This window comes from Portunus trituberculatus, chromosome 20 (assembly GCF_017591435.1).
Source record: "Portunus trituberculatus isolate SZX2019 chromosome 20, ASM1759143v1, whole genome shotgun sequence".
Classification (NCBI taxonomy): domain Eukaryota; kingdom Metazoa; phylum Arthropoda; class Malacostraca; order Decapoda; family Portunidae; genus Portunus; species Portunus trituberculatus.
Genome location: NC_059274.1, coordinates 1,587,501 through 1,600,000, shown reverse-complemented (window position 1 = coordinate 1,600,000; position 12,500 = coordinate 1,587,501). Strand labels below are relative to the sequence as shown.

General features: G+C 43.3%; 1 protein-coding gene across 17 annotated transcripts in view; it reads left to right on the top strand.

Moving 5' to 3' along the window:
• LOC123506759 (nuclear receptor coactivator 2-like) overlaps positions 1-12,500 on the top strand; it is a 158,092-nt gene that overhangs the window by 115,027 nt on the left and 30,565 nt on the right. For all 17 annotated transcript variants that reach the window (XM_045259069.1, XM_045259075.1, XM_045259065.1 and 14 more), the window contains one exon: positions 9,970-10,086. In XM_045259069.1, coding sequence (XP_045115004.1) covers positions 9,970-10,086 — 117 coding nt within the window. The remainder of the gene's footprint in view (positions 1-9,969; positions 10,087-12,500) is intronic.

The window sequence follows — 12,500 nt, the reverse complement described above, 5'->3', positions numbered from 1 at the left end:
TCCTTCTTCTTCTTCTTCTTCTTCTTCTTCTTCTTCTTCTTCTTCTTCTTCTTCTTCTTCTTATTATTATTATTATTATTATTATTATTATTATTATTATTATTCTCCTCCTCCTCCTCCTCCTCCTCCTCCTCCTCCTCCTCCTCCTGCTGTAATAGTTTATGATCCCAAATTTCTCTCTCTCTCTCTCTCTCTCTCTCTCTCTCTCTCTCTCTCTCTCTCTCTCTCTCTCTCTCTCTCTCTCTCTCTCTCTCTCTCTCTCTCTCTCTCTCTCTCTCTCTCTCTCTCTCTCTCTCTCTCTCTCTCTCTCTCTCCTCTCTACTCCTCCCCCTCTTCCTCTTCTCGAGTTTCTCCTATTTCTCCTTCGTTTCCCTTCCCTCCTATTCTTCTCTTTTTCCTCCTTTTCGTCATCCATTTCCTTTTCTTATTTTCTTTCATCTTTTCTGTTAATGCTCAATTTCCTTTTCTTCCTTCATATTTTTCTTCCTTTTTTTTTATTTCCCCTCCTGTTTTCTATTCCTCCTCCTCCTCCTCCTCCTCCTCCTCCTCCTCCTCCTCCTCCTCCTCCTCCTCCTCCTCCTGCTGCTAACTCTGTAACCGTCTTCCTGTTAGCGAGTGTGGCCAAAGTGATGATGGTGTGATGAGGGAGGCGAAAATTGTGATGATGATGCTTCTCAGTAGTGATGAGGGTGGTGGTGGTGGTGGTGGTGGTGTGTAGGGAAAACTGTGTATCTGTGTGTGAGTGTATTTTTTTTAGTCTCTCTCTCTCTCTCTCTCTCTCTCTCTCTCTCTCTCTCTCTCTCTCTCTCTCTCTCTCTCTCTCTCTCTCTCTCTCTCTCTCTCTCTCTCTCTCATAGCATTTTTTCCCACCTCTTTCCTCCGTGTGTGTCTGTGTGTGTGTGTGTGTGTGTGTGTGTGTGTGTGTGTGTGTGTGAGTGTGAGTGTGAGGTCAGCACCCTTTTCTCACAACCTATGACCTTTGTTTAGCCAGTGCCACCACCTTGCTGCCCCCTCCACACCCCCTTTTAAGGTCACTGTCCTCGCCTGACCAGTGTGGGAAACAGCGCCGTCTCCACCACCACCACCACCACCACCACCACCACTAATATCAACAACAGCAACAACAACAACAAACTTCATTCACCACCACCACTACTACTACTACTACTACTACTACTACTACTACTACTACTACTACTACTACTACTATTTTCTATAAATGGTGATGGTGGTAGATGAGGGAGGAGGAAATAAAGACGCATGTTAAGTTGATAGTGGAGGAAATAGGTGATGTGATGGGATGATGGTGATGGTGGTGGTGGTGGTGGTGGTGGGGAAATTAGAAGATGAGGATGAGGAGGAAGAAGAAAAAAATAGAAAAAGAAAGATAGGAAATAAAGGTGAATATATTGATAGTGATAAGGAGGGGAAAAAATGAAGAAATAAAATGATAATGAAGATTACGAGATAACGATGAGACCAGTGATGATAACAATAGCCGTAGCGATGACAGTGAATAGCAACAAAAATAATAGTGACGGTGATCAAAGTTAAAGCAATGACAAAAATAGTGTCTGATGATGATGATGATGCTGAGAAAAAAATGATAGTGAGAATAAAAAAACAATAGTGACGAATAGAATCACAATCACGATAAAACACCAAACTTTAAAAAAAAAAAACATAGTGAAAAATTATCGGCGATATTGGTAATGATCGTGATGATGGTGACGCCGCGGCCGGCAGGAGGGAGGGGGAGGGTGAGGGGAAGAGGAGGCGTAATGGTGACAGCGTAGCGTCATAATTTGCGTCACCAGCTTGTCCGTTGTCATGGTATTGCTGCCTCTGCGCATGACCGGAGGAGGAGGAGGAGGAGGAGGAGGAGGAGGAGGAAAGTGTTAGAAGCAAAAGAGGGGAAAGAGATAGAAAGAAGAGGATGATTGGTAAGAGGAGGAAGAAGAGAGGTAGACTGTTAAAGAGGAGGAGGAGGAGGAGAGGTAATAGAGGGAAGAGAGGACGGGAGATTGGAGGAGAAAGTGAGAATGGAAGGTAGGAACAGGAGAAGGAGGAGGAAGGAGCATATTGTTAGAAGAAAGAGAGGGAAGAGGAGAAGATAGAGGAGGGTGTTAAAAGGAAGAGGAGAGGAAAGAGGAGGTGGAATAGAAATTGGAGAAAGAAAACGAGGAGTAAGAGATAACTGGCGAATGCATTGCCTACATACACGCATACATACAAACATACATACATGCATACATACATACATACATACATACATACATACATACATACATACACGCACACACACACACCTACTATACACGGTAGTTAGAAGAGGAGGAGGAATAGGGAAGGATAGGGAGAGAGGGGGAGAAGAGGAGGAGGAGGAGGAGGAGGAGGAGGAGGAATAGGGAAGGAAAGGGAGAGAGGAGGAGAAGATGAGGGAGAGGAGGAGGAGGAATAGGGAAGGAAAGGGAGAGAGGGGGAGAAGAGGAGGAGGAGGAATAGGGAAAGAAAGGGAGAGGGCGGGAAAAGAGGAAGAGGAAGAGGAAGAATAGGAAGGAGGGAAGAGATAGAGGAAGAATAGGAAGAATAGGAGAGAGAGAGAGAGAGAGAGAGAGAGAGAGAGAGAGAGAGAGAGAGAGAGAGAGAGGGGGCCTTATACTCATGTGTCCCCCGTATCTTCCCTCCCCTTCCCCCCTGTAGCCATGGAGGAGGAGGAGGAGGTTGGGGAGAAGAGGGGGAGAGCGGTCGATAGGCGGCTGTGGAGGAAAGTTCGTGGGGAGGTAAGGCAACGGGCAGGCAGGCAGACAGACAGACAGACAGACAGACAGACAGATGAAGGAAAATCTCTCTCTCTCTCTCTCTCTCTCTCTCTCTCTCTCTCTCTCTCTCTCTCTCTCTGTGCCTTAATTTTATCCATAATTTTAACTTACCTTACTCTATAGTAGTAGTAGTAGTAGTAGTAGTAGTAGAAGTGGCAGTAGTGATAATAGTGGTGGTGGTGGTAGTAGTAGTAGTAGTAGTAGTAGTAGTGGTGGTGGTGGTGGTGGTGGTGGTGGTGGTGGTAGTAGTGGTAGTGGTGGTGGTAGTCGTAGAAGTAACAGTACTGAAAATTGATGTATATATTTATTGTTATGAGCATTTTTTATGTTCCTGTAAGTATAGACAGATGAAGCGCGCGCTCACACACACACACACACACACACACACACACACACACACACACACACACACACACACACACACACACACACACACACACACACACACACACACACTTCAAGTCTTCATTTTCCACGCGCGTGAGAATTTGAGAAATGACGAGGAATAGGAGGAGGAGAAAGAAGAGGAGGAAGAAGAGGAGACAAATTAAAAACCACACAAGGAAAATATAATGAATACCAAGAATAGAAAACGAGAAAAAAATATATTAAAGGCTTTGAAAATAATGATAATAGAAAGAGAAGAAGAAGAAGAAGAAGAAGAAGAAGAAGGAAGTAACATGAAGATTTTTGAGAAGAATAAGCGAGAGAATAAGAAAATAATGATGGTGAATTAGATAGGAAATTGGAACCTTATAAGAAGAAAGAGGAGATGGAGGAGGAGGAGGAGGAGGAAGAGAAGGAGGATGTGGAGGTTAGGGGTAGGAAGAGGATAAAGAAGTAAAAGAAGGATGATAAATATAGAACAAAAAGGAGGAGAAACGCAGTGAGATTAGGAAAAAAGGAGGAGGTTGACAACAGGAAGAATGAAAAAGAAGGAAACGTAGGAAGAGGAGGGGTGGCGAAAGAAGGATAAAAGAGGAAGATAAGGAGGAGGTTAGGAATGAAAGAAAGAAAAACTGGAAGGATAAAGGAGAAAATGAGTATAAGGAACAATATGTAGAGAAATGAAGAAAGCAATGAAGGAAAGAGTGAAGGAATGTGGGATGAAGTGAAAGAATGAAGGAATGAAAGATATGAGTGAATGAATGCAGGAAGTGTGAAATAAAGGAGTGACGGAGGGAATGAAGGAATGTGTGTATGTTTGAGTGAGTGGAAAGGAAGGAAGGAGTGAAGGAATGTGTGTAAATGAAGGTAGGAGTTAATGAGTGGCCAGGTGAAGGAATTTAAAAGTTAATAAGTGAAGGAAAGAACGAAGGAATGAAGGAGAGCAGACAAACTAGTTGACAGAGCAAGACAGACAGACATACAGACAGACAGATAGATTAAGATAAAGATACACAGATAAACACACATATATCACATACGTACATACACGCATACATACATACATACATACATACATACATACATACATACATACACACACACACACACACACACACACACACACACACACACACACACACAGGGGGCAGTCACCCCGGCCGGTGGCTTTCAATACGGGCCCGCGTTGTTGTCGCCATGGCAACACACGGCACATGCACTGGCTGGCACGCCGCCCCCTCGCCCCCCTCCTGCACGACCCCCTTCAGTGCCTCACGGCCTCACGCCCCCTGTGCCACTCTGGCCTTCTGCAGGAGGAAGAGGAAGAGGAAGATTGATTGATTGATTGATTGGAAATTGAAGAAGAGGTAGAGGAGGATGGATTGAGAAGAGGAGATAAGAGGAAGAGGAATAGAAGGAGGAGGGTTGATTGATTAGCTGAAAGATTGAACACCCCCATGAATGATGATGATGGTGATGGTGAAGAGGAGGAAAGAAGAGCTGAGAGGAAGCAGCAGGCAGGATGAGGAAGAAGCAGGAGATAAGAGGAGGAGGAGGAGGGAGTAGGAGGAGAGGAACATTCGAGGTTTTCTTAGCACTGTAACTTTTTTTTCTCATTTCTCTCCACCCTCCTCCTCCAGGCAGAACACACACACACACACACACACACACACACACACACACACACACACACACACACACACACACACACACACACACACACACACACACCAGCTGTTAAAACCGTTCTTTGAAATGTTTCTGTGTGTGTGTGTGTGTGTGTGTGTGTGTGTGTGATTAGATTGACAAATTAACTGGTTGGGAATGAGGTGTGGATGTTTTTACTCGACTAGAAGGAAGAGGAGGAAAAGGAAGAGGAAGAAGGAGGGAAAGGAGAAGCAACAGGCGAGGATGAAGTTAGAAATGATGAAAACTAAAGAAATTACTAAAGAAAATGATAGAATGATGTTGATAGTTTGTAGATAGAATGTATTGTGTTAACCCAACCCAACCCAACTCAATTCACTCAACTCAACCTAACCTAACCCAACCTAACTCAACACAACCTAACCAAACTTAACCCAATCTAACCCAACCCAACCCAACCTAATCTAACCTAACCTAAATAAACCTAAATCTGAACCTTATAAAACCCAACCAACCCGCCCCCAACCCAACCTAACTCACCGTAGCCTAACCTAACCTAACCTAACCTTAATTTAACCTAGAATAGTGTAGAATGGTGTGAAATAGTATACGATGGGGTAGAATAGTATAGGATGGTGTAGAATGGTGTAGGATAGTGTAGAATGGTGTAGGATGGTAATCTAACCTAACCTAACCTAACCTAGCTTAAATTAAACACGCCCCCAAAAAACTCGATTTATGGAACAATTATTCACCAAGAAATAAATAGATGAAAGAAAAGGAAAATAGAGAGAAAAAAAAGAAACGTGGATTTTTGTAACACGTGGTAAGAAAGTGACCACGTGGGCAATAGGTGGTGGTGGTGGTGGTGGTGGAGGAGGAGGGGAGGGTTGGGAAGGGAGGGAGAAGGTATGCATGATAATAGCAATAGTACTGGTGGTGGTGGTGGTGGTGACTGATGTGGTGGTGTATGGTGGTAACATGACTATATAGATGTGGTGTTGTGGTGGTGATGGTATGAGAAGCTGTAATGTGTGGTAGTAGTGGTGGTGGTGGTGTTGTGGTGATTGTCAGGACTAAAATAACTGGTGATGATTGTGATGTGTTAGTAGTTGTGGTAGTGGTGGTGGTGGTAGCAGGAATGATAGTGGTGTTGATGGTTGTGGTGGTGTTGGTGGTGATGGTGGTGTTGGTAGCATGAATGAAGGTGGTGGTTGCAGGAATGTCGGTGGTGGTGGTGGTGGTAGTGGTGATAGTAGGAATGATAGTGGTGTTGATGGTGGTAGCAGGAATGATAGTGGTGTTGATCGTGGTGGTGGTGGTAGCAGGAATGATAGTGGTGTTGATGGTGTTGGTGGTGGTAGCAGCAAGAATGATGGTGGTGATGTTGATCGTGGTGGTGGTGGTAGTGGTGGTGGTTATGGTGGTGGTGGTAGCAGGAATGATAGTGGTGGTGGTGGTGGTAGCAGGAATGATAGTAGTGGTGGTGGTGGTAGCAGGAATGATAGTGGTGTTGATGGTTGTGGTGGTGGTGGTGGTGGTGGTGACAGGATGACAGGTGGTGTAGACAGCAGATGTTCTCTAACTTAACCTTCCCTTCTGTCTATTCTCTTTCATTTTCTTCCTTCCTTCTCTTTCTCTTCCTCGTCTTCTTCATTCTCTTACCTACGAGAGAGAGAGAGAGAGAGAGAGAGAGAGAGAGAGAGAGAGAGAGAGAGAGAGAGAGAGACTGTATGGTTTAGTTAGTAAGAGCAGATTGTTAATGCTTAAGTTACACAACCACCACCACCACCACAACCACTACCGCCACTACCACTACCACTACCTCCTCCTCCTCCTCCTCCTCCTCCTCCTCCTCCTTTAGTATGCCAGTGGTAAACAGATAACACACCCATACACACACACACACACACACACACACACACACACACACACACACACACACACACACACACACACACACACACACACACACACACACACAACCTTTCCTCGCATCTACACTGAAACACTTCTCTACCTACCTTCCTTCCTTCCTTCCTTCCTTCCTTCCTTCCTTCCTTCCTTCCTTCCTTACCTGTTTTCTTCTCCCTTAATTTTTCTTTATTTTCCTCCAGTTCTTCCTTCTTTGTATTTCATTTTTCCTTTTTTCCATTCCTATTTTTGTATCTCCTTTTTCTTTCGTTCCTTTTGTCCATCCATCCATCCATCCTTCCTTCCTTCCTTCCTTCCTTCCTTCCTTCCTTCCTTCCTTCCTTCCTTCGTGGTGAATAAGGAGGAGGAGGAGGAAGAGGAAGATGGTAAAGAGTAAAGTGGAATTAGAAAAATGAACGTGTTTGTACTGAAATTATCAAAGATTTCCTCCAGGTGTGTGTCTGTAAGAGAGAGAGAGAGAGAGAGAGAGAGAGAGAGAGACAGAGACAGATAGACAGACAGTATAAAATATTAATCACTCAAGCAGGATAACTTCACATTGAGCCTCATTAGTGACGACCACGAGGAGAGGATTAAGATAATTAGCCCAGGTATGCTCTCCTTCAGGTAATTAGTGAAGCTTCAGGTGAGGAGGGCGTGGGAAGATTGGTGTCATAAGCTCCACGCTACTGAAGGAAGGTTTGCGAGTCGAGTAGGATTAGAATAGGATTTGAATATAGGATTTAAGCTGGAGATGTAATATTTTAGTAGGATCTCATGCCCTGGAGTAGGATTATAGAGATATTTGATATATGTGTGTAGGATTAGAGAAGTATATGTCAGATTACAATAGGATTTACTTGTGGAATGTATAAGAAAGGGATTTGATAGCGTAGAGTAGGATCAAAGAAGGATTTGATATATGTGTGTAGGATTAGAGCAGAATATGTCAGATTACAATAGGATTTACTCGCTCGGTGTAGGATTAGAACAGGATTTGATGGTCTAGAGTAGGATTAGAGGAGAATTGAGTGGCTCAGTAGGATGGGAATGTAGGATTGGAAAGAAACAGTGTAGGATTCACAGTGTAGAGTATGATAGTGCATGATAGTGAGTAAAAGATGGTGTAGGGTAGTTATGATAGTGTAAGATGGTGAAGGATAGTCCATTAATATAGTCTAATTTCTACTAGGATAATGTAAGATAGTTTAGGATAGTGTAGGATGGTGTGGGATGGTGTTGAGTGGTATATGATGATGTAGATTGGTGTAGGATAGTGTTGGATGGTGTAGAATGTTGTAGGAGGGTGTAGAATAATGTAAGATAGTGTAGAATGGTGTAGGATGCTGTAGAATGGTATAGGATGGTGTAGACTGGTGTAGGATGGTGTAGGAGAGAATAATGAAGGCAGGTCGGTCATCGATCGTAACTGTCATGACGACCACACACTCTCCCCCCCTTTCCCGACGACCAGCCCTCCCTCTCCTCCCTCTCCATCTTCCCCTACACCTCCTCTCTCTCTCTCTCTCTCTCTCTCTCTCTCTCTCATACCACCATGGTAATTGTAATGGTCAGCTTTCAGGGAGGAGGAGGAGGAGGAAGAAGAAGAAGAAGAAGAAGAAGAAGTGGATGACGAGGAGGAGGAGCTTTGGTGTATCAGCTGCTAAACGACTTCCTCCTCCTCCTCCTCTTCTTCTTCTTCTTCTTCTTCTTCTTCTTCTTCTTCTTCTTCTTCTTCTTCTTCTTCTTCTTCTTCTTCTTCTTTCTCCTCCTCCTCCTCCTCCTCCTCCTCCTCCTCCTCCTCCTCCTCCTCCTCCTCCTCCTCCTCCTCCTCTGACTGACTGATTCTTTGGATTGTCTAGTGAAACAAATAAAAAAAATTCTACTGACTGACTGACTGACTGGCTGGCTGGCTGGCTGGCTGGCTGGCTGGCTGGCTGGCTGGCTGACTGACTGACTGACTGACTGGCTGGCTGGCTGGCTGGCTGGCTGGCTGGCTGGCTGGCTGGCTGACTGACTGACTGACTGACTGACTGACTGACGACTGGCTGGCTGGCTGGCTGGCTGGCTGACTGACTGACTGACTGACTGACTGACTGGCGCCTTTCAGTGTTAGCCTTTTACCATCAGTTTCTTCTCGCTGTCTCCATGGCAACGTCAGCACTCGCCTCCTCTCCCTGCCTCGCCTACACTCCTGCCATTCCTCACCTGCCTGCCTCCATGCCTGTCTATCTATCTATCTATCCCTGTCTGTCTGTCTGTCTGTCTCTGTCTATCATTACATATCTGTCTGTGTGTATGTCATATTTCACACCTGTTTATCTGTGTTTCATTTTCACACCTGTCTGATTACACACACACACACACACACACACACACACACACACACACACACACACACACACACACACACACATTCGAATATCAATTTGTTATTCTTTTTTTTATTTTGCCTCGTTTTATTAGTTTTTATGTATGTACTTTCATCCGTTTTTTTTTTTTTTTTTTTTTTTTCCTATTATTATTATTATTTTTCTTTTACTTTCGTCAATGATCAAAGTGTAACAGTTATTCAGTTAATGTTAATTGTGGTTTGAAAGGTTAATTATATTGTTCATTGATTTCTACCTGCCCTGTGTGTGTGTGTGTGTGTGTGTGTGTGTGTGTGTGTGAATTCCAGGTAATATCGGTACTTTCATCTTTATTTGCAAGGTTAACCGTCAACCTTCTGGAAAATACTTTTATGATTTCCCTTTTAATTGTGTGTGTGTGTGTGTGTGTGTGTGTGTGTGTGTGTGTGTGTGTGTGTGTGTGTGTCGTGTTCATATTGTCTTCTTCCTTTTAACTGCAGGAGTGTTTTGATACAAGTACAACATTGTCTGTGTGTTTATTCGTGTTTGTAATCTATTTCTCTATCTGTCTCTCTGTCTATATACTTATATATTTATCTATCTATGTCACTTCCTCATATGTCTCTTTTATAGTAATGAGGTATCGTCTTTATCTATCTTGTTTGTCTGTATATGTCTGTCTGTCAATCTGTCTATATCTGTGTATCTATCTATCTTTATCTACCTACCTACGTACCTGCCCGTCACTTCGTAGGGATGTATTTAATACACTCATCTATCCATCTACTCTCGCGTCAGTCTGCTCGTAACTCACTCGTGTAGTAACGTGAGGCATCGTGTTGTTTCAGATCCGGCGCATCAAGGCCATCGAGGGAGCGGGAGAGTCGGCCGTGCAGCAGGGCGAAGTCTCATCCTCCAGGCCATCACTGCTTCCGCCCCAACGCCTGGCACCCCTACTGCTTGAGGTATTTTTTCTTCTTTTATGCAGGAGGAAAATCAACCAAGGGCAACTAAATAAAAAAAAAAAAAAACCTACTTGAAATGCTGGTTCCCTTAACCCCTTCAGTATCAGACGTGTTTTCATATTCATTCTGGTTTCTATTGTTTGATTTTATACAGCTTCAAAAAACTCATGTGGAGGATTAAAATACTGAAGACTGGCTATTAATCATCTGACCTCCATAGACGCTTCCTAATGTCAGTAAAATGGTGGAATCACTCCCAAAACTCAAGATAGAAGTGCGTCCCAGTACTGAAGAGTTTAAGGAGTTGTAAGCTTTAGCCAAAATTAAGGAACAAATGTCTTGAAACCTCCCTCTTAAAATAAATTAAGTCGTAGGAAGACGGAAAGACAGAAGCAGGCAGGGAGTTCCACAGTTACTTACATGACCTGTCTCAGCCCTGTATACCTTTAGTTGACCTTTTTGTTAGCACTTTATACCATCATCTGAACTTATACTTTACTTATTCTTCCTTCGTTGGTATCCCTTTTGTTTGAAGTGCCTGAATTATCCATTTATTAGGATCATTCTGGACATTCTGGAACACTGCCACACTGTTACATCCAGAACATAAAAGAGGGAAGCTGCAAGAGGCTGTCAGGTCTACACGTGGCAGTCCCTGTAAAAAAAAAAAGCAACCTAAATCCATCTATCATAATTCCATCTGTCTATAAATTTCTCGTATCTTTTAAAACTCCCTTTTGACTCACCATTAACATGACCAATGAATCCGCTGAGTCAGAAGGTTCTTGTTGAAGTTACACGCTCAATTTTGTATTATATTTTGCTTGCAGTGATAGATCAGCAAGATTTCTACATTATCAATAGGTGGAACATTCTTGGGAGCCCAGTCAATCACCTCTGTGGCCTTTGTAAATAGTCGTAGTGAGAGAGGAGTGTTTCAAAATACGGGTAGCTGTGTGTGGCGGCGTGCGAAGCCTCTATACCCCTATGTGGCTCTGTAAATTCTGTATTAACCCATTCAACACCATGACGCTTTTCCATATGGTTCCTGATTACTATTTGGTGATTTTATGCAGCTTCGGAAACTCATGGGGGGATTGAAATTGTGAAGACTGTGGCCATTATTCTTCTGACCTCCATAGACCCTTCCTGATGTCAATAAAATAGTCTAATCGTACACAAATATCAGGGTAAAATATGTCCCAATACTGAAGGGGTTAACTATAGTATACACCCCTGTGTGTATTTGTAGTACATTGATGCTATGCCCTGAATATCTTCTTCAGTAAATTAAGTAATTGGTACACTTGACCATACTACCGTACTGTCACATCTCTACCTGGTGAAGCAGCCTTCCTACTCTTTATTTTTAGCTAGTGACATGTCAACGCGAGGGATTTCAATAGGTAAATATAAAGCCAGAAGTTGTGAGTTTTGACGTCTCAGTTAAGTCACACCTTTCTCAACTCATACCCACTCCTTCCTTGTTTCTTCCTTTCTTACAACTACTTCCTATCTTCATTTTATGCTCTCTCTCTCTCTCTCTCTCTCTCTCTCTCTCTCTCTCTCTCTCTCTCTCTCTCTCTCTCTCTCTCTCTCTCTCTCTCTCTCTCTCTCTCTCTCTCACACACACACACACACACACACACACACACACACACACACACACACACACACACACACACAGATAGGCATGTATGTATGTCGACTCCATATTTGATTAATCAGTTTTCGTACTAATATTTTTAACAAAAAGATGTGATGGGATCTTTTTTTCTTAAGCTGTCCTCAGACGTGTATCGAGAGAGAGAGAGAGAGAGAGAGAGAGAGAGAGAGAGAGAGATGCCATGAAAAAAGGATGACATTTAATTTTTGTTAAGAATTTAGTGAAGAAAAAGCATCAAGTAGAGAGTTAACCGTACATCTTTTGTATTAAACGTGGCTTATCTCTCAAATTCTAGTTTCACATATACATACATACTACAGGAAATCTCTACACCGTTATATTACACACCTATACAATTCTTACCTTACTCTTATAACGCAAGACTTCGATACTTATATTACACGTAGTACTAATTATTCACTATTCACCACTGTCCACCATTCACTCCCTCATCACACCACCAACTACTATTACACCACCAGGCAAGTCATCCCATCATCGCATCTCCACGCACCACTACACTCCGGCTCAGGGACAGAAGACTAGAGAAGCTACAAGAATTCCCTAAGCCTACACATGTATATCATAACTAAATGCTGCTACCTACAGTTATACCTACCCTCCGCCCTTCCCACCTGCCACCACACACACACACACACACACACACACACACACACACACACACACACACACACTAGTTCTTTCAATTGTTTGTAGTTGTTGTCTTCGTCTGCCTGTCTGTCAATCT